The sequence below is a fragment of the Amborella trichopoda genome, chromosome 4 (genome assembly GCF_054954075.1).
Source record: "Amborella trichopoda isolate Santa Cruz 75 chromosome 4, AtrichopodaSantaCruz75HAP2 v2.0, whole genome shotgun sequence".
In the NCBI taxonomy this organism is placed as follows: Eukaryota; Viridiplantae; Streptophyta; class Magnoliopsida; order Amborellales; family Amborellaceae; genus Amborella; species Amborella trichopoda.
Window position 1 is genome coordinate 4048826 of NC_142339.1, and position 20202 is coordinate 4069027.

Sequence of the window (20202 nt, forward strand, 5' to 3'; positions counted from 1 at the left end):
TGAAGTTCCAGGAATCAGGCTTGGGCTGGAGTGGTTAGCAGTCGATGTTAGTAATGCTACTGTCATTGAAGGTCCACTTGGGCCTCTCTCATAAGAGAGACAGGACTTAGAGGGAGTGAGAGAGTTTAGAGTTTAAACTGCTAATGTTTCTTTTTTCCCCTATGTTTCACTAAATTATTCTTTATAAACATATGTTAATGACAAAAATGCAAAAAGAAAATAGAAAAATAGAAAGAAAGGGAAAAAAGTAGGAAGGAATCACAAGAATTTGTGGATCATCTCACGGACCTCATCAAGCACGAGCCACGCTTTGTGCCCTCCGATCACCTCTGCCTTCATCTCTCCATCCTTCCATAGCTGTTTGATTGAAAGGAAGATTTTGCTTAGTTGGAAGGAAGGTTTTTTTCTTTTCTTTTCTTTTAAATGAGGCAAAAATGGGCATGCGGGGAATATTTTTAGGCATTAATTACTAGAAATTATTGGAGATGCTTCATTTTATATATAGGAAATGCTAGCCTAAGCCAGTAGGTCTCTACAATTACATATGAGTCCAACGGTTTAGATTGATTTTGGGTTAATCTAATGATCACGACTGCATTTCGCATTTGAAGTTTAATTTTTTTTTTATATATATAAATCCAAATCACTTGAAATTTTGATCGTATGTTTTTTAAAAATAGGATAATCCAATAAAAATATCAAATAAATATTTCGTGAGAAATAAATTGTTCAAAATACATCCGAAATTTTTTAGGGGTATTTTGGTAGATTTATATATTACGAATTATTTTTTTAATATTTTTATTAGGTGCACTTTGATGAAAAGAATAGACGTCTAAACATTCACGTGATTTGGATTTGTAAAAAAAAAAAAAATTAAAATACAAAATGAGATTTTGTTGGTCAAATCGGTCTAGATTGAATCTGAGTTGTTGGGTTCATATATAGCTGTAGGACCACTAGCCTATGGTTATGTTAGAGTGTTCACACTATATATGTATAAATATTAGAAAACTCAAACAAGCCCTTGATTAATGGATGATGTTTTCCTAAGGCCGTGGGATTCTAGTAAGGCTGAATATTCAAAATCCCTTTGAAAAAACCGGATTCAGTGGTGGAAAACGTTTTGATGCCTCGCAAATTTACTTTTGTTTTTTATTTTAGTATTTGAAACTCCAAAAATTATGTACATGCACATATTTAAAAATACGTGAAATAGATTGAAAAAAAAAAGTCTTATAAAATGAACTAATTTTAGGGTTTGAAATCAATCTTTCTTCAGCAGGGTTTGAAATCAATCTTTCTTCAGCAGTTTGAACTTTTTATAAGTTTTCAATTCCAGAAAAAGTCTTTGTAAAATGAACTAACTTTAGGGTTTCAAATTCATCTTTCTTTGACAATGGTCATTGAGGTGGAGATTAAATTTTTATAAGTTTTCAATGTGTAACTATATTTTTTGTAGTGTTTTAAAATTTGGACCAGTGGGGTGGATCATCCAACCTACAGATTTGTATTAGATTGATGGATTGGCCATTGGATATGGTCAGCGTCAATAATGGGGCAAATAGCCAAAAAAAAAAAAAAAGAGCTTGGGGGTTTTACATACAGATTTGTGTTAGATTGATGGATTGGCCATTGGATATGGTTAGCGTCATTGATCGGGGAAATAGCCAAAAAAAAAAAAAAAAGAGCTTGGGGGTTTTACATACAGATTTGTGTTAGATTGATGGATTGGCCATTGGATATGGCCCGCGTCAATGATGGGGGAAATAGCCAAAAAAAAAAAAAAAAGAGCTTGGGGGTTTTTGGGACCTATAAACTATTAGATAAATTTAGAAAAATAATAATAAGTATAAAAGATGGGTTTTGGGGAGTTGCTCTAGGACGAATACCTTTTTATTTGGCCAATACCCAATCCGAATCGGTGGATTTTTTATTTTCAAGGAAGGTACGAAGTGGGTAAGATATGCGATATGTTAGAATAAAGCTGCGGCTTTTTGAGGTATTTTTTCTTTCACAATTGCAACAACTATAACAATAATAGTGGCTCATAACTTACCTGAATTGTTGGCATTTTCTGAAACCAAAATCCGTCCAAGCATGCAAGTGAAACAAAATGTATAAATCAGGACAAGATCGTTCTAGCATTAAAAAAATTAAAAAATATGTTATAAACTAAGTGATCATGGGAATAGATATTGGAGAGAGGACTCATTTAAATAGGTGAGACAACCGACTCATATAAACCTTATTCACTAAAGCAAGGAAAATGTTTATATAAGGTTGCAACCAAAATGTAGAATTACAGATGCACCTCAAAAATCTATCGAAAAAAGTTATTTTAATATTGAAAAACCTTCTAATTGATCATCTTGACATCGAGATGTATGAATATGAAAAAAAAAATAAAAAAATTGAGTCTCATAAATAAGGCAACTTGCAACACATTATCTAGACCATTCATTTTCAAGATTTTCATATATTTATAAATCTATTTGATATTAACTATTTTTGAAGTTTAAAATTTTATAAATAAATATAAAATAGATTTTCAGATAATCTTAAAAAAAATAATTACACCAAAAATAGATGTTATAATAAAATTTGGAGGTGCCCCTTAATTGGATTGTTTAAGATTGCAACCTTATAGAACACCCATAATGGTGGTCAAGGTAAAACCGTTGCGAGCCCCATCACTTGGATGACTGACCACCAATGGATCGGCCTAAAGCTGACAATAGCCCAATGGCGTACATTTTATTACAAACTCATATTAAAGGAACGGAAAAATAGATCTAAAATTAATATTTATTTTAATACTTTAATGATATATTTTGATTTAATTTCAAAATATCCATAAAAATCACATGGTCTTGATCTGAAATGGCTGGAAATAAAAAATATGGACTGAGAATAGCAAGATATGCATGGTAAGAAGGGCAATTTCAGGTTTATAGGGCTCTACGTTGAGAGAGCATTATATTATCGAAAGCATACATAATAAGGAGGAAGAATAGGGATAACAAAACATACAGAGATGTTGCCACGCTTCACAAGGGCTTGAGGGACATTATTGACATCCACGAAATAGAATTTTATTCTGTCAAATTGCACACAACTCAAGAGTTAGAAATTCAAGACCATAAACTCACGCAACAATGCCCCTAGCGGTTAGAGAGAGAGAAATACTACATTGCTAGAGAGAGAGGTTGCATTGGTGTTTGGTGGTATTTCTTTCTGCCGGAGTTTCACGGTCGTTATGATTCGGAAAATCCGTATAGATTGACCTATTATTTTTTATTGGAACTCGGAATTGGTTTGGTTTTTATGGACCCCCTCCATCCTGTTATGGTACCAGGTGAGTTTTTCTAGGTACTAAGCTACCTGGACATACTTGATCACATGGTTCCATACATTATATATATATATTTATTTATTTATTATTCTTTATTTTTATTTTTTTTTTCTTTTTTATGGACTTGTTGGAATCCTTAGACTACCTAACCCAAACTTTGGATAGTCTGATCGAAAGTAGAAACCAAATTTTGTCTACCATAAAAATCAGTATCAATGTTTAACCCGTTTTTAATGGTTGAACAGACCGGTTTTGATTCAATCAGTTAGCCTGCCAAATAAAGTTGGACCGCCTTTTTCAGTATATTTTATGTTTTTACAATATTATTTATATATTTTTTTTATTTTAAAATATCACTACCAAACCCTTTCCCCATTCGGTTCCATCATAATAACCTAATAGTTTTAATGTGGAGAGATATGTACCATTGGTGTTTTTTCTTTCTACTGACCACCACGGATGGAAAAGAAGACCAGAGAAAGTGTTTAGTTTTCTTTCACCTTGTGTGGTACTCCGCTGCAAGTTTCTCCAGTTTTGGCTTCAAATATATGCATTTCCGGCACCAAGCAGCCATCCTGTAAATGGAGAGAGGGGTTTTGTAATTGACACAGTTAATTAACTAGAACTGCTAAATTGACAGAGAGAGAAAAAACCATTCAATGACAATGGGCTGGGATAGGTCCTGCGCCTGCTTGAGGGCCTGATCGAGCTCCTCCAAGCCAACAATGGCCTCCAATTCGATCGACGAGGGTCTCGAAACATTTTGCCAGAAAGCTCTGCTTCTCACTCCACTTTTCACGAACTTTCTCTCTCTTCTGCTCCTACCTTTGGGTGAGGCAACCACTGATTCTTCAGGCCTCATGGAACTGAAAACCCCAGAAACGGATACCATGTAAGAAGAGGAGAGAGGATGAACTGTTACTGGTTGATCAGCGTGGCAAAAATCTTTGTAACTCAGGTGAGAATTTGCTGCCAAAACCGCCATTATTACAAAATATAAATCACTCAAAAGATATACATGAATGGTTCAATGGATCAATTTGGAAACTGGAATGAAGAGAGAGAAAGAGAGAGAATTTGGAAGTTAAAAAATATTTTTTTTTGTAGAGAGAGAAATAGAGGCTTATCCGGAAGCAAGTGAGCGGGCAACATGGAATAGAGTGTAAAAGTGGGTCCAAGATACAAAAGTAGATTAAAAAGGATCGCCACATGGACAAAGTTTATATAGAAAAAAATAAATTATATAAGGTCTTTTTGGGGTAATTTTTAGTTGGCATGACAGCCCCTACTGGCTTTTTCAAATAGTACCTTATCCCCTTTTCTAAAAATTACATAAGGTTCACACCTTAAAAACCAAAGCGCACCTCTAATTTTTTTGAAAAAGTTTGTTTTTATTTTGAAAAATATCTAATCGGTTATCTCGACATCAAGAGGTATATATGCAAAGAAAATAAGAGACATCAAGTCTTAAAAATAGAATATTTTGTAATACATTATCTAGATAATTTATTTTCAAGATTTTCATGTGTTTATAGATCTGCTTGATTTTGACTATTTAGAGTTTACAATTAGAGATAAAAATAGATTTTTGTACCATCCTAATAATTTTAACACCAAAATGGTATCCCATGTCAAAGTTTGGAGGTGTACCTTACCTTGATGGCTCAAGGTTGCAATAATCTATGGTGTCTAGTTTATTTTGGACAAGGTTTATATGAGTCCTCCCGCTTCACCTATTTAAATGAGTCCTCTTTTCAAAATCTATTTTAACTATGGATTTTGAATCTAAAATTTTAAAGATAAAAAATCAAAACTATGATAATTATGAATCTCAAAAGAAAAATATATTTAAAAAACAAGACTGAGATTTTTAATATAGTTTTAATACCCTTATTTTTAAATCTAGGTGGGGCTACCATTTGAGTGCATCCGAGGAAGCAAATGTAGAAATGCATCCCTTGATGCACTTTAAAAAAATGTCAAATCTACACGGTTTAATTAACATAGAAGGTGTGGAATAGTGCAATTTTACTCATACAACTAAGGTTATTGCTATTTACCCAAAATAATAATAATAATAAGTTTGTAGCCTTATACGAACTTCGCCCTTGGGAGTTTTACTTTGAAATATATATATTTCGTGGAATTAAATATGGTGTTATAACTTTATTTAGGGATTATATGGACCATTCACTTTTGGTACATGGAGGTCATTATTACTCATTGTCATTTGATTTGAAATGCAGTGGATTGAAGTGTGTCACAATATTCGATATAATTTTTTTTGGATTTTGTGCCCAATCTACAGCACATCTCCAACTATTTGATTTCGCATATTATAGCAAGTAATGAATGGGTCCTAAGGTTAACACACATATATCTAGTTACCACGTCGTGGCTTCTAATATCACTAGCGCCACCAACTAACACCTTCAAAAACCTAATGGACATGGTTTCTATGAGTCCATGTAGAAACGAGTCACCTGTTAAAAAAAAAAAAATTGACATGGATTTTTTGACGTAATTTTTAAGGATCATGTAATTTCTAACATGAAGATCATGAATATGAAAAAATAAATAAATTTTTAAAATTTTAAATAATAATTCTATTAATAAAATATTTGGACCGTTAGTTTCAATTGTTTTCAGATAGACCACCTATTTGCATCCATCTTTAAAATGCATGATTTATACCTCGGGGACTACAAATGTAATAATGCGGTCCCCGCCGCATGCAACAACTTTCCAAAACTATTTCCCATTCTATTAAAAAAAAAAAAACTGGTAGGGCTTGTCTTCCCCACTTAATTATCCAAAAAAATAAAAAGTTAAACCATTTACTTGTGGCATAAGTAGATCACAACCATTATTGATTGTTGGAAAAGACGTACCTCTAAATAGTATTAAAAGATGATTTCTCAATAGTAAAAATATTTGTGATGCCCTTAAATTTTATTTTCATCCCTAATTATAAAATTTAAACCTTACAAAATAGTGTAGGTCAATGATATATATAACACTTGAAAATATTGAAAATTGACAACTCAGATAATGCATCACAAGACACTATTTTCCAAACATGAAATCCATATGTTTTCACGTCTATACATTTTGAGGTTGAGATGATTGATTTGAGGGTTTTTCAACATCAAAATATCATCTTCTAGTGAAATTTGAGTTACAACTTAATTTGATTGTTTAGGGCCTCAACCTTGCATAAACTTTTTCTTTGAACGTTAGATGTAAAATTGGGGTAGTTGATGATATGTCATTGACTAGACACAAAGTCCATAATAAATTTATTTGAATGTTGCGACGTGTAGGTACACCATTATGAAATTGGTTAATTTTTCATGAGGTTCTGAACTCTAGGGACCACCCAATATCCCAAATAGTCATCTTAGATAGACCTAAGCCCTATAAACATAGGAAATTAACCTATACACCAATACAACATCATAAACCTGAAAATCAATACCCAAAAATCCTAGCTCTATAGATCCCTTAAAAAACACCCAAATTGGCCCAATTTTGATTCGAAATTATAGAAGATGTCAAGAGCTTTCCAACTGTTTAAGATATGGCCCATAAAGTTTTGTTTTGCATAAATCTTATTTAGGTCCAAACCTGGGGAGTGTGGCGTTTATTCAAAAAACTCCAAATGCTGCGAGGTGCATCATCTAACCCAAAACTCTCCAAATGACACGGTGTTCATCATCAACCGAATTTGATGTAGTTTTAAGATAAATACAATGTATAAACTTTAAAATGTGTGGAAACCGACTTTTGATGCGTATATAAGCTGTGTGATTCGGGTCATTCAACATACAACCAATTTCAAGCAAAACTCTATAAATTTTAGAAGTCTAAACATTTAGAGACTTAAAATGCTCGCTTTCTAAACATTAATTATCGATAATAAGCTATAGCTTAGGTCATCCTAACCTTAGCCCTAAAAACCTTTAGCCTCCAAAACCATAGATCCCAAAAACCTTTATCTAGAAGCCTTTAGCCTCCAAAACCCTAGATCCCATAATTCTCGATCTTAGATATAGGTTACAAAATCATAGCACAATTGTAATCTCTTTGAACTTTCATAGTCAAAATTTCGGCCAATTTCAGAGTTGGATTTCAATAAAATTCAAAGGCAAAAAGAAAGGGCAAAAGGGATAAATAACCCACGATTCTAATACACGCTTCAGGTTTGGGCATCCTGGGCCCAGGTAGGTAAGTTTTTCATTTTTATTCTATAATTTTAGTTATCCTAGTTAGATATGATTTACAGTACGCTTCTTTTTATTTTTTGCAAGAAGTCGGTGACTTTGTCGATGATTTAAAGAAAAAATGGTCTATTCAGGTTGATTAAGCCTTTAAATTATAATTTGACTATCCCCCACGAAATCTCTTGCGATTTTAATTAGCTAGTTTTATAACAGCGAGCCTCATAAACTTCCATTCGTGGGGTAGATAGACGCGCTTCAAACTGTCAGTGTTGGACCATGATAGAGCCGGCCCCGCCCTGGACTTGGGCTTTTAGGCCTGGTCCAGAGAGGGCCAGGGTTGGGACTCGCCTAAATACTTATCGTTCCACCGGTCGAAGGAGGGCCGGTCCATTACCAGCTCTATTTAGTAATCATAAACCCTAGAATGGAATCTCTATTCAGGAGTCATAAACCCTGGAATTAAGCGTCATTCTCGACGCTGGTTGAACTGCTCATCTCTCACTCTCTGCGACCAGAAGCTCCCTCTATCTACCGATGCCCCTCCCCTCTCTCTCAGCCCTGCCGAGCCGCTCCTTTATCCCCCTGCAACCCCAAGTTTTATCTCTCTACCCTTTCACTCTCTTATTCAACCCCAGTCGAGCCCCTCGTTTTACAGATAGAGAGAGAGAGAGCCCCTCGTTTTTCTCACGCCCTTATTTCCTCTCTCTGTAACCTCCTTTTTCTATTCATATCCCTCTTCTTGTTGCTGTCTCTCTCTCTCTCTATCTGTCTTGCTCTCTTTCTTCAAGCTGTAGCCCTTATTTGTTGTCCCCATCCCTCATATTTTTCCGTCCTCTCTCATCAAGCCCTCAGCGAAATTTCAGGTATGTTCTTCATTATTATTATTTCTCACGCATGATTCGAAACTCGGCCGAGCCTAATCTTGCATAGTCAAGTACTTGGGTCCAATTTGGGCCTCCTAAAATTTGGGATCAATGTTATAATTTTTTTTTTGTTGGTTTTTACAATGCTTTGTGAGTTTTTCCTGTCACATGCCTTATTTTTATGTTTTTATTTTTTTTTTAATTTTATTTTTTAGAATTTCAACTGTTGATCACTTTTTTTTCTAAGTCTATGTTATATATATATTTTTAGATTTTTTGGACTTTTTATGTTGCCTTGTTTTTGTTTAGTTTTAACCATTCCTATTTTATTTTAAACTACCACTCAGCCAAGGTCGCCTGGGGCCGGGGGATGAGTCCCAGGCGCGATGTGAGTTAAAAAACATTGATCTTCATTGTTATTAATCTTCATTGTTCTTAATTGCGTTCAATTTCATCTTGGTGCTCTAATATCTTTTCATAGTGTAGCAAAATTTTATCTGATATTTCTGATAATATCTGATAATTGTGCGATTGTTCTTTTGATGCGATGTGCTATAGGAAAGGCACTAACTTTTGAATGGGATTCGAGTAATCGCCTTTCACCGTACTGATTTTCAGGCCAGGTTATGGTTGTAGCATGCTCTTTTTACTGTTCGGTTTCATGTGTATGTGTTATGTCAGCATGCTTTAAGGTTAGTTTTTTGGAACGTTACTCAAGGACTCTTACCTTTTTTTTTTCTTTAAATATAAGAATATTTACTCTAGGACTCTACTTTACTCCACTAGGTTAGTTTTTTGGAACATTGCTCAAGGAATCGACTTGAGTCCACTCTGACTCGTCCGAGTATCTCAGTGTCCGCGGAAATGAGTTCCAGGGGCCAACTCGCATTTGCTAGGAACTTCAAAAATTATAGATTTTGTGTTGAATTGATAACTTTCCTTATTGTATGTTCCGATGTTTTTATTTTTCTCTTTGATTTTTCTGAAATATTTCAAGGTTTGAAAAATTGCCTTAAAATGGTCTTGAGCAAGGTTTGAAAAATTTCCAGAAATATTTCAAGGTATAAATAAAATTTTCAATAATCCATATTTTATGTAATTTTTTCATCTTTTATAGACTCTTAATGATTTCTGTTACTCATTTTAGTTTTCGCTATTTCTAATTATTTTTATTTTTATTTTTTTTCACATTTTTTTGAGGTTTTCTGGGCGTGTTTTGTTCTTGTATGGGACATGCTGAGTCCACTGAGGCTTGCCTGAGTTACCCGGCTTGGGTCAGGCCCCAGTCCGAGGCCCGACGGAGTTTCAAAACATTGGTTTGGAAATAGGGATCCTTGTTGAGGAATACAATACAAACTTGTCTACTGTTTGTACTCTGTGGAATCTTTCTTACTTTTTTCAAGATGGCCTTACGTAAGTGTTGTTGTCGGGCAGAGTTTTCCCATATTTGCTGATGGGCCAATGGCCTTGTGGATATGTTCCCGTTATATAGTGTCGTTCTTTCACGAGGCATTTTCTGTTATCTCTTGGAGAAGTGATGCACTTGTTTCCTAAAGATTGCAAAAGAAAGGGAGGGAAATCATGCATTTTCTATTCTCCCATGGGCTCCATTGTCTGGCAGAGATTTATAGTTAAATTAAATTATGCATTATGAATTAAAATATTCCGTGGAAATTATAAATGTCAACCTTCAATCAATGAGTTACGTAACTAACGGTTAAAACAATGGCTTCCAGATATCCATGTTTGCACAAATGGGAAATTGCCAGCAGCGGACTTCCTCTGTTTTTCCAAAAGAGGAAGTGCAGAAAAATTAGTTATGTATGATCTAGAGAGAGGACACCATATTTCAGAGAGAAAATTTGGAGAGAAGTAATTTAGAGAGAAGGATGTACTCCTCAATACCTTATCGAAGAAGCAGGAAGTGGACTCCATCATCAGAGATACCCTACCCTTGCAAAGTTCTCGTTCTTCAATTTGGCAGGCCCCTGCATGTATCCGACTTTACTAAATGGTAATATCTCTTCCGAGCTTTTACTTCTTCTTTCCTTGTTTTCTCTCTTGCTATATAGACAATTTATCTTTCTTGCTCCTGTCCTAATTTCCACTGTTGCCATATCTCATACTTTTTCTGCAGATAGTGGAATGTGGCCTGATGATTAGTCACTTCGCTTTTATATGCTTTTTTCTGACGATCAGGTTTGTATACATCCTTTTTTTTTTTAATTTATGGTTTGCTTGTATTGATGTTTCTGTTCTGTTACCTCTTAATTGTTTGTTTTCTTTTGTGTTGTGCCTCTGGTTTTTGGATTAGTCTTGTTAGGTGTCCTTTAGTTTGTCGAAATTGGTAGCAAACAGATGGGATTTTCCTTTTACATTGAATTGCAAAGTCTTGTAGATTGATGAAACTTCGCATGCTCATTTTGTTTTTTTATTGATTGTCTTGAAGTTAAATGATTAAATATTAAATTCATAATTACATGAACAAGTGGATTAGTAGCTTTTCATGTATATTATATGTTGAAGCTTCAAAATTCAAATTTTATCTGTCCCATTATCTCTGTGGCTTGGTTCTCTATTAGTTTCTTTTTCCGATTTTGCTTTAGTTACATAAATATTTTGATCATACAATTGATTGCTACTCCAATAAGATTACACCAATAGGTTTTCAAGATTACATTTTCTGACGATAATTTATGTATTTGGTTTAAACAGTTTGCTAAATCAGCAGGAGAAGTTTTGAAGTTTGCAATCATTGCTTTAATAGATATAGATTCAGAAGATATCCAAGTTTATGTGAAGTATTTTTTATATAACATTCGTAACATACTACATGTACTGTATTTTTCTTCAATATTCATCATATGGAGATGGATGCCGGGTACAATCTCTCCCCATCATTCTATGTTGACCTTTTCCACTTTCTTGATCAAAAGTGTGTTTCATGTTTGAGTTGCTTGTTTTCTGCTTATTATGAAGACAAATTTCCCCCCATTTGTTTGTATTGTTTATTACATTTTATTCTATTACATTGGTGTGAATGTTTGGAGGAGACAGCCCTAGGGAGATACTCACTAAAATATAGTTGGATAAGAGATATATATTGAAAAGAGTAACATTTTTATCATACAAAATGGGAGTCAACTCAGTGTTCTTTTCATTTCCATTGCCTTTTAGTTTTAAACCTAGTCCTTTCTTCCCAACACCTCTCTCTCCTCTCTCATCCATCCTTGCCCCATTGTGCCTCTCTCTCTCTCTCTCTCTTTGTCTCTCTTTTTGTAGGGGTGGTGATGCAGCTAATCGTGGACTAAAGTACCTAGATGTAGTATATTCATTAATTTTTTGTGCTTTTGAATTTTATTTTAAATGGAGTCATAAAGAAAATGAAATAAGATACTCTGTATTTGTTTTTGCGCCCTTTACCAATTTTTGGGGGTTTGATTTGTGGTTCCCCCAGATGTAATGGCTTGGGCGCCATACTAGCTTTTGTGGCTATTCTGAACCATGGCCTTTTGCTGTTGCCGTTGTTCTGGGAAACTCCACACACACTATTTTTTTCCCCCCTTTATCCTTATTTTCATGATTTTGTATTGTAGGCACCATTCATTTACATATTCCGAGTATACAGGGTTTTCTGTTATATTGTGTGTCCCATCCCCTTTCCACTCTTTCCATATTCAGAGTATCTTTGATTTTACACTCATATCGTTTGTCCCATATTAATGTTTCACTACAGGAATTAATTTTGTGTAGGGGATATGCTTCAAAGAGTTATAAAGAAGGAATATCCGTTTTTTTTTTTCATTTCATGGTTGTTTGAATTTTTGAAAGCTTTGATTACTATAGGTAGTGTTTTCGATTTACTCCCTTACACAATGGGCCATGAAGTATTTCTATGATTCTTTGGTTTTTATTCCCATAAAACTGGATTGTTTTGGTTGAGTAAATTTATGGAAAAGATTCTAGCGATGGTTGAATGAAATATATACCAAATGGGAGAGACTGCAAATTATTGTAATTTGCATCAAATAAATGCCATTCACTTGAGTTACCATGTGTTATTATGCTTTTTTCTATGTTTCTTTTACTTTTGATTGATTACTTGAGAAATAAATATGCAACATGTCTAACACAGAAGTAGCTGTAGTTAAGTTGCCATGGACTGTACAATTTGGATACATCCATAACCACTTCTTATACTTCTGCAAATTCTTTTGTGAAACTTTTATTCAAGATTATGTTTTCTTTTCAATGTATGCATACAAGCCTCTATTTATTTTGATGTTTAAGAGCATGATTATATCTACTTTTCTCTATGTGATATAACCGTATCAATATGCTCAGAGTTGCAGTAAGAAAATTAATTGGCTAAATATATTAGTAACATTATAGGTTTACCCCTTGGGTTCTTTATCAGAGGCGATGTCTTTGACATTTTGCTAATGGTAGCTGTAATAGATATGATGTTGACTTAAAGTTTTGATTCAAGGATGCTTATAAGTATCTCATTTATTATGCTCTAGTGGGAAAATTCTAAAAGCTCGAACTAGACATTTGTCACATACCCGACTATAAGCATGATTTAATTCTTTGAACAGTTAACTATAAGCATGATTTAATTTACTTAGTGTCCAATATTAGAAATTCTTGCTTGTGATTGAAATGTGTACCTTGTGAGACAAATAATCAGATTATTCCCCTATTGGGGTTTTCCTTGTTTTGCAGGTGTTGGTTTTCCATTGATGCAAAAATGATGGAGTCCAAGGTAGATTAATGACGGATCTGGTGGGTTTGATACGACCTGGATTCTCTATCTCCCTCTCTCCCTCCCTGGTATCACAGTGATAGGCCCCTTTTCTGTATTTTGCTTCTTTATTCCATTGCCATCCTGGGCTGTCTTTCTTTCGAGCCTTCCCATCTTGTTTTTGTTTCTCTTTTCTTTTTTTTGGCTTATTATTCTTGGTGGCTCTCTATGTTGCCCACACTTGCCCAACTTTTTAAATTTTTTTCTCAATCGTTTTCCCTCACATTAAGGTTTTTCTCCTACCATTTCTGCTATCTCTGGTTTACACCATGTTTCTTTCCTATTATCCCTTTCCTCAAATTTACTCGTGTTATGTTCTCATGAATCATAGGAGTGCCTTTCGTTTTATTTTCTTTGATTCACTTTCTGGGTTTATTTTCCGGTTTTCATCTTTGATCTTATCTCTTATTTTGTCTTTTCTTTTCTCTCTTTTTATTTATTTATTCAAATAAAGCTTCTTTTTGTGGGCATGGTCATGGTGCTGATTGTGGACTAGAGTACCTATATATTGTACATTCATTATTGTTTTTTGCGTATGAATTTTATTTGGAAAGGGAATAATAGATAAAATGAAAATAAAATACTTTGTATTTTTTAATGCACACTTTACCAATTTTTGGGGGCTTGATTTGTGTTTCCTCCATATGTAATGGCTTGGGCGGCATACTAACTTTTGTGGCTATTATTCTGAACCTTTACCTGTTGCCGTTGTTATGGGAAACGCTACATACACTCTTTTGTTTATTTCCTATATCGTTATTTGCATGATTTTGTTTTGTAGGCACCTTCCCTTTTCCATAATGACACTATCCCGGGTTTTCATGTACATTGTGTGTCCCATCCCCTTTCCATATTCTGAGTATCTAGGGTCTTACACTGTGTCATATATTAAGGTTTCACTAGAATCAATTTTGAGTAGGAGTTATGCTTCAAAGAGTTACAAAGAAGGAATTTTTGGAGTTTTTTTCATTTTTTTTTTTTGCCTTCAAATTTTATTTGAAAAGGGAATCATAGATAAAATAAAATTGAGATAGACGCTGTATTTGTTTATGCGTCCATTTCCAATATTTGGGGGCTTGGTTTGTGATCCCCCCACATGTAATGGCTTTGGTGCCATACTTGCATTTGTGGCTATTCTGAACCGTGGCCTTCTACTGTTGCCGTTATCCTGTGAAACTACATGGACACTCTTGTTTTTTCCCCCTTTTATTGTTGTTTTCTTGATTTTGTATTGTAGGCACCATCCCTTTTCCATATTCACAATATCGTGTCTCATCCCCTTTCCATAATGAAAGTATCTAGGGTTTTGCACATATTTTTTGTCCTATATTAATGTTTCACTAAGGTATTCAATTTTGGCTAGGAGTTGTGTGTCAAAGAGTTATGAAGAAGGAATATCGGGGTTTGTTCATTTCATGGTTGGTAGAATTTTTGAAAGCTTTGATTAGTATAGGTTTTACTTTCAATATGCTCTCTTGCATGAGAGTGGGCGTGAATTATTTCTTCAAATCTTTTGTTTTCATTTCGACAAACTGGATTTTTTGGTTCAGTAAATATGTGGAAAAGAGTCTAGCAAATTGAAAAAAAATAATATGGCAAATAGGGTAGGCTACTAAACTATTGTAATTTGCATCATATAAATTATATTCCCATGGGGTTGCCATGTGTTATAATGCTATTTATGTGTTTTCTTTGCTTTTGATTGATGGTCACTTAAGAAATGAATATGCAACATGTCTAACACGGATTAGTATATTGTAGCTATAATTAAGTTGCATACAGGCTGTACAATATGGCTGTCTCCATATTCTTTGCTTTTAATTGATGATCACTTAAGAAATGAATATGCAACATGTCTAACACGGATTAGTATATTGTAGCTATAGTTAAGTTGCAAACAGGCTTGTACAATATGGCTGTCTCCATATCCACGTATACTTTTTGTGAGTCTTTTGTGAAACTTATATTCAAGATGATGATTTCTTTTCAAAGCATTTATATAAGCAAGCCTTATTTTTTTTGATGTAGCATGATCACATCTACGCGTTTCTATGTGATACATCTGTATTGTAGTGAGAAAATCAATTGGCTAGACATCCTGGTGACGTTATAGTTTTACCTGTTAAGACTCTTTAGCATACAGAATGTCTTTGAGATTTGCTAATGGTAGATTAAGTAGAAATGATGTTGACTTATGATTTTGATTCATGATGCTTATAATTATCCCATTCTTATAAAAGCATGAACTAGATATTTGTCACAGGACCAACTATAATCATGAGAATTTACTTCTAGGTAATTGCTTGTCTCTGATGATTAAAAATTGTTGCTTGTGATTCAGATGTGTTCCTTGTAAGGTGAATGATCAGATTGTTCTCCTGTTGGTTTTCCCGGTTTGCAGGTGTTAGGTTTCTATTGATGCAAAAAAAGTTGGAGTTCAAGGTAGATTAGTCGCGGATCTGCCCAGATTTTAGGCACACTGAATTCTCTCTCTCTCTCTCTCTCTCTCTCCATATCTCTTTGGTGTCATAGTGAAAGAGGTAGGGGCCTTTGTTGTTGTTTTCTTCTTTATTTTGCCTCTTTCATCCAGCCTCCCTATCTTGTTTTCTTCGCTTATTTTATTGGTGACACTCAATGTTGTTCACTAACACCCAACTTTTCAAAACTTTTTCTCATTAGTTTTCCATCTTGATATTCACATTGAGTTTTTTTCCTCTTGTTTCTGCCTATCTCTGATTTACACCATCTTTGTTTTTCTGTTATTGCTTTCCTCAAATTACTTATTTTATCATGAATATTAGGAATCTTTCCATTTTATTTCATGTGATCTACTTTCTGGATCTATTTTCATCCTTTTTGTCTTTGATCTGATCTTTTTTTTTTAATATTAAATTTCTGTTTTTTGGTGTGGTGATGATGCCAATTGTGGAGTAGAGTGCATATATAGTATGTGCACTATTTTTTGAAAGAATATTGTATATGCATTACTGTTTTTTGCATTTGAATCATAGAGAAAATGAAAATAAAATACTCTGTATTTGTTTATGCGCCCTTTACCAATTTTGGGGGCTTGATTTGTGGTTCCCCCAGATGTAATGGCTTGGGCGCCATACTAACTTTTGTGGCTATTCTGAACGATGGCGTTTTTCTGTTGCTGTTGTCCTGGGAAACTCCACAGACACTCTTTTTTTGTTTGCCCTTTATCTTTATTTTGATAATTTTGTATTGTAGGCACCATCCCTTTTACATATTTACAGTATCTAGGGTTTTTGATTATATTGTGTGTCCCATCCCTTTCCATATTCACACTGTCTAGAGTTTTAGACTTTTCTTGTGTCCTTTATTAATGTTTCACTGTTGGAATCGATTTTGGGAGGGAGTTGTGTGGCACAGAGTTATGAGGAAGGAATATAGCTTGTTCGAATGTTTGAGAGCATTGGTTACAGCAGGTAGTGCTTTTGATATGCTCCCTTGCATGAAACGGTTTATGTTCTTAGCTATTGCAGTTTGGAATCAAATAGATTACGGCTGAGGAACTTTAGAATAGGATGAATGAGCAGTGGCCTTGAGCACAACCACATTTGTCGATAATTCAGTGGTGTGGCTATTCCCGTCATTCTTGTTTGGCAAATCTGGCCGGTAGCATACTTCCAATAAAAAAAATCCCACACTAGTACACATCAACGGGTGAAAATAATTCGTTGTTGTCATACCACAAACTGTTTTTTTGTTTCGTTTTGAGTAAATTTATGGAAAAGAGTCTAGCACCGGTTGAATAAAAATGTGTGGCAAACAGGGGAGACTACAAAATTATTTTAATTTGCATCAAATAAATTATAATCTCATGAGTTTTCCATGTGTTAATATGCTTTTTTATGTGTTTCATATTTTGATTGATTATTTATGCAGATTAGTACGTTTTAGGTATATAGTTGCAAATGGACTGTACAATTTGGATGCTTCTGCCACTTCTTATACTTAGACGAACTCTTTTGTGAAACTTATATTGAAGATGATGTTTTCTTTTCAATGCATGTGAATAAGCGAGCCTCTAATCATTTTTATGTTAAGGAGCATGAATTGTAGTGAGAAAATTAATTGGCTAGAAAGTATTGCAATATTGTAGTTTTACGCATGGTGTTTTTTAGCAAAGGGATTGTCTTTGATATTTTTCTAATGGTTGCTTAAATAGATATGATGTTGACTTGAAGTTTTGATTAAATGATGCTTGTAAATATCTCATTTTATTATGCTCTAAAGAGGAATATCAGAATATGTAAAAGCACAAATTAGATATTAGTCACACGCCCAACCATAAGCATGGTTTACTTTACTTCTAGTTAAGTGCTTGTCTCTAAGGATTAAAATTTTTAGCTTGTGAGCTAAATGTGTTCCTTGTGATGTGAATGATAAAATTATTCTCCTATTGGCTTTTTCCGGGTTTTGCAGGTATTGGGTTTCCATTGATGCAAAAAATTGGTGGATCCGCATGTTTTTGTGTTGCCTTGGATTCTTTCCCTCCCTCCCCCTCTCTCTGTTATAAAGTGAAAAAGGTAAGTCCGTACTTTCGTTGTTTTCTTCTTTATTCCCTTACCGTGCTCGTCTCTTTTATTCTGGCCTCCCTAACTTGCTTTTGTTTCTCTTCAATTTTTCTTTGCTTATCTTGGTGATAATCTATGTTGCTCACAAACACCCAAGTTTTCAAATTCTTCTTATTTCTTTTTCTTCATGATTTGCATTTGGGTTTTTCTCCTCCTGTTTTTTCCTCTCCTATTTAGACCATCTTTCTTTCCTATTATCCCTTTCCTCAAATTACTTGTTTGGTGCTGTCATGAATCATAGGAGCGTCTTCTTATTATTTCCTTTGATTCATTTTCTGGGTTTATTTTCACCTTTTTTGTCTTTGATCGTATCTTTTATTTTGTCTTTTCTTTGTACTTTTCTAAATCAAAGTGGGTGTGGTGATGATACTAATTGTGGACTAAATTACCTCTATATAGTATATTTACAATATTCATTATTTTTTTTGCCTTTGAATTTTCATTGGAAAGGAATCATAGAGAAAATGATTATAAGATCCTCTGTATTTCCTTTATGTGCCCCTTCACCAATTTTTGTGGGCTTGATTTGTAGTTCCCCCAGATGTAGTGGCTTGGGCGCTATACTAACTTTTGTGGCTATTCTGAACTGTGGCCTTTTTCTGTTGCTGCTGTTCCGGGAAACTCCACATACACTTCCCCGTCATTTCCATATTCACACTATCTCGAGTTTAAAACTTATAGTGTGTCCTCTATTAATGTTGCCGAAAGATATTCTACTCCCTCGGGTGTGTACTGTCCATTTACTCCCTCGGGTAAAACCCTACCTAGGATTAGTTTTAGGACCCCAAATTTTGGGGATATAACCTCTTTAACGCACAGATTTCTATGCTCTTGAATGTCTTAAATTTTTATCATTGTGAAACGAGAGGTTTTGAAAATACATAAATTCCTCGTATAAATTGGCAATTTTACACAAATTCCAGCCAGTAAACTTAGTTTTACACTTACTTCGAAATAAAAATTACAACTCTAATTGGTCCTTTTACAAATCCCAAAGTTGAAATACAACCAAACATATGGCAATGCTCATGTACTCAAGTCCTCACGTATACAACACTATATAAGATAATATATTCAAATTTGTCATCACTTATGAATTACATCAAATACTTCACGACCAAACTCCATCTTCATAAAAAATACAAGATTACATATATACAATTGACTTGATCATGGTGGGCCAAATATGAATTCAATTTGCATGGTTTATTGCTAATAATTCATCATGGCATTAGGGCATAGGATATATAGGCATAAAAGCGATCATGTTTCATGTATGAATGCTCAATTCCTCCATAGCACAAAACATTAATTAACAATAAATAAACTTACAGACAATTAATGGAAAGCCAATGGTCGAACCTTTTGTACTCGGATCACAAATCAGATTTTTAGGGACTTAATTTTGTCCAATAGAAAAGGGCATTGATGATTTCAATACTCAAAGAGATCACTTGACTTTCGAAAGCTTATAATAAATTTTATACCCACTTTTACAAGTTCAATTTGATAGAGATATGAAGATGACCAAGTATCAAAGAGGGTTGAGATATATCCAATTCAAAAGACTTAAACAATGGGCATACCACGTACTATGGAGCATAGTATCACAAGACATTTTCTCAAAGTGCAAGGCTACCACGAACTCTATGCTTTTGAATTTAAATTGTGGAAGAAAGCTCACTGATATGATGTTTATATTCACTCATGTGTTAAAAAAATTTAGGTAATAAAAAACTGGAAAAATAGATGTCTAGTTGATGAGGGTTCGAATTAGACTACACTTATTCATGGGATGGTGCATATGGTTCAATTTGAACATGAAATACATTGGAAACTAAGGATGATATGATGAAGAACTTCTGTAAAATGAAATTTATAGCAAGTTATTGATGGAGGAAATATGTTTTAATGGAAACTAAACTTCAAGAAAATGATTACGTTAGATATGGAGATGATCCGATTGATCCTCAAAGATAAGCTAGCACACCATAGGAGAATAGATCACCAAAATTTGATGAGTAAAGGAAGGGGAAAGGGGCAAGTACGTGGGCCTCTTTTGCTCTCTCTCTAAGTTCATAAAGTGGTCTCTTAAGTTAGTGAAGAATGAATTTCATGTGGTATTTATATTAAGTGGTAAGTGGTGAAGCGATTTTAGTCCTTGGTGCTTTTCATCTATGGCACATGAGAGGCTATATGATTTTAGCCACTCTTCCGCATCCGACCACTTATATCAACGGAAATGGATGAGTTTTTAACACCACCATCACCCCTTAATTAAACCCTAAGTTGATTTTTTAACATTTTGGTCTCTTTGTCCCATAAAAAAATACCATTTAAGTGCATTGTAGAGATT

The 20202-nt window shown here is 34.2% G+C and overlaps 1 protein-coding gene, 1 long non-coding RNA gene and 4 other non-coding genes across 27 annotated transcripts in view; 5 read left to right on the forward strand and 1 right to left on the reverse strand.

The window, feature by feature from the left end:
- Positions 1-124: 124 nt before the first annotated feature.
- WCRKC1 (WCRKC thioredoxin 1) lies at positions 125-4549 on the reverse strand. 2 transcript variants are annotated; one of them, XM_006849482.4, is made up of 5 exons: positions 4009-4549; positions 3856-3930; positions 3034-3100; positions 2060-2077; positions 125-357 (listed from the first exon to the last, which is right to left on the reverse strand). In XM_006849482.4, the coding sequence occupies exons 1-5, from the start codon at positions 4338-4340 to the stop codon at positions 259-261; spliced, it is 591 nt and encodes a 196-aa protein (XP_006849545.2). In that variant the 5' UTR covers positions 4341-4549; the 3' UTR covers positions 125-258. The 2 variants fall into 2 exon arrangements, with proteins under 2 accessions (XP_006849545.2, XP_088720550.1); XM_088864424.1 differs by having other exon boundaries at positions 4044-4476.
- A 3130-nt stretch (positions 4550-7679) lies between these two features.
- The window catches only part of LOC105421053 (uncharacterized), a 46446-nt gene continuing 33923 nt past the window's right edge, over positions 7680-20202 (forward strand). For 4 of the 21 annotated variants that reach the window (XR_016053846.1, XR_016053845.1, XR_016053843.1 and 1 more), the window contains exons 1-5: positions 7680-8441; positions 10178-10455; positions 10579-10640; positions 13167-13226; positions 17695-17798. This is a non-coding gene — a long non-coding RNA (uncharacterized LOC105421053). Of the gene's footprint in view, positions 8442-10177; positions 10456-10578; positions 10641-13166; positions 13275-15646; positions 16695-17694; positions 17799-18378; positions 18764-20202 lie in introns of those variants that run through there. The other 17 variants (XR_016053848.1, XR_016053842.1, XR_016053847.1 and 14 more) reach the window with 13 other exon arrangements.
- Positions 11863-11992, forward strand: LOC148782205 (small nucleolar RNA snoR80). Its single transcript, XR_016055183.1, has one exon. It is a non-coding gene; the product is annotated as a small nucleolar RNA snoR80 (small nucleolar RNA).
- On the forward strand, positions 13854-13980 carry LOC148782206 (small nucleolar RNA snoR80). The gene has a single exon (XR_016055186.1). It is a non-coding gene; the product is annotated as a small nucleolar RNA snoR80 (small nucleolar RNA).
- LOC148782207 (small nucleolar RNA snoR80) lies at positions 16301-16429 on the forward strand. Its single transcript, XR_016055185.1, has one exon. It is a non-coding gene; the product is annotated as a small nucleolar RNA snoR80 (small nucleolar RNA).
- LOC148782208 (small nucleolar RNA snoR80) lies at positions 18352-18481 on the forward strand. The gene has a single exon (XR_016055184.1). It is a non-coding gene; the product is annotated as a small nucleolar RNA snoR80 (small nucleolar RNA).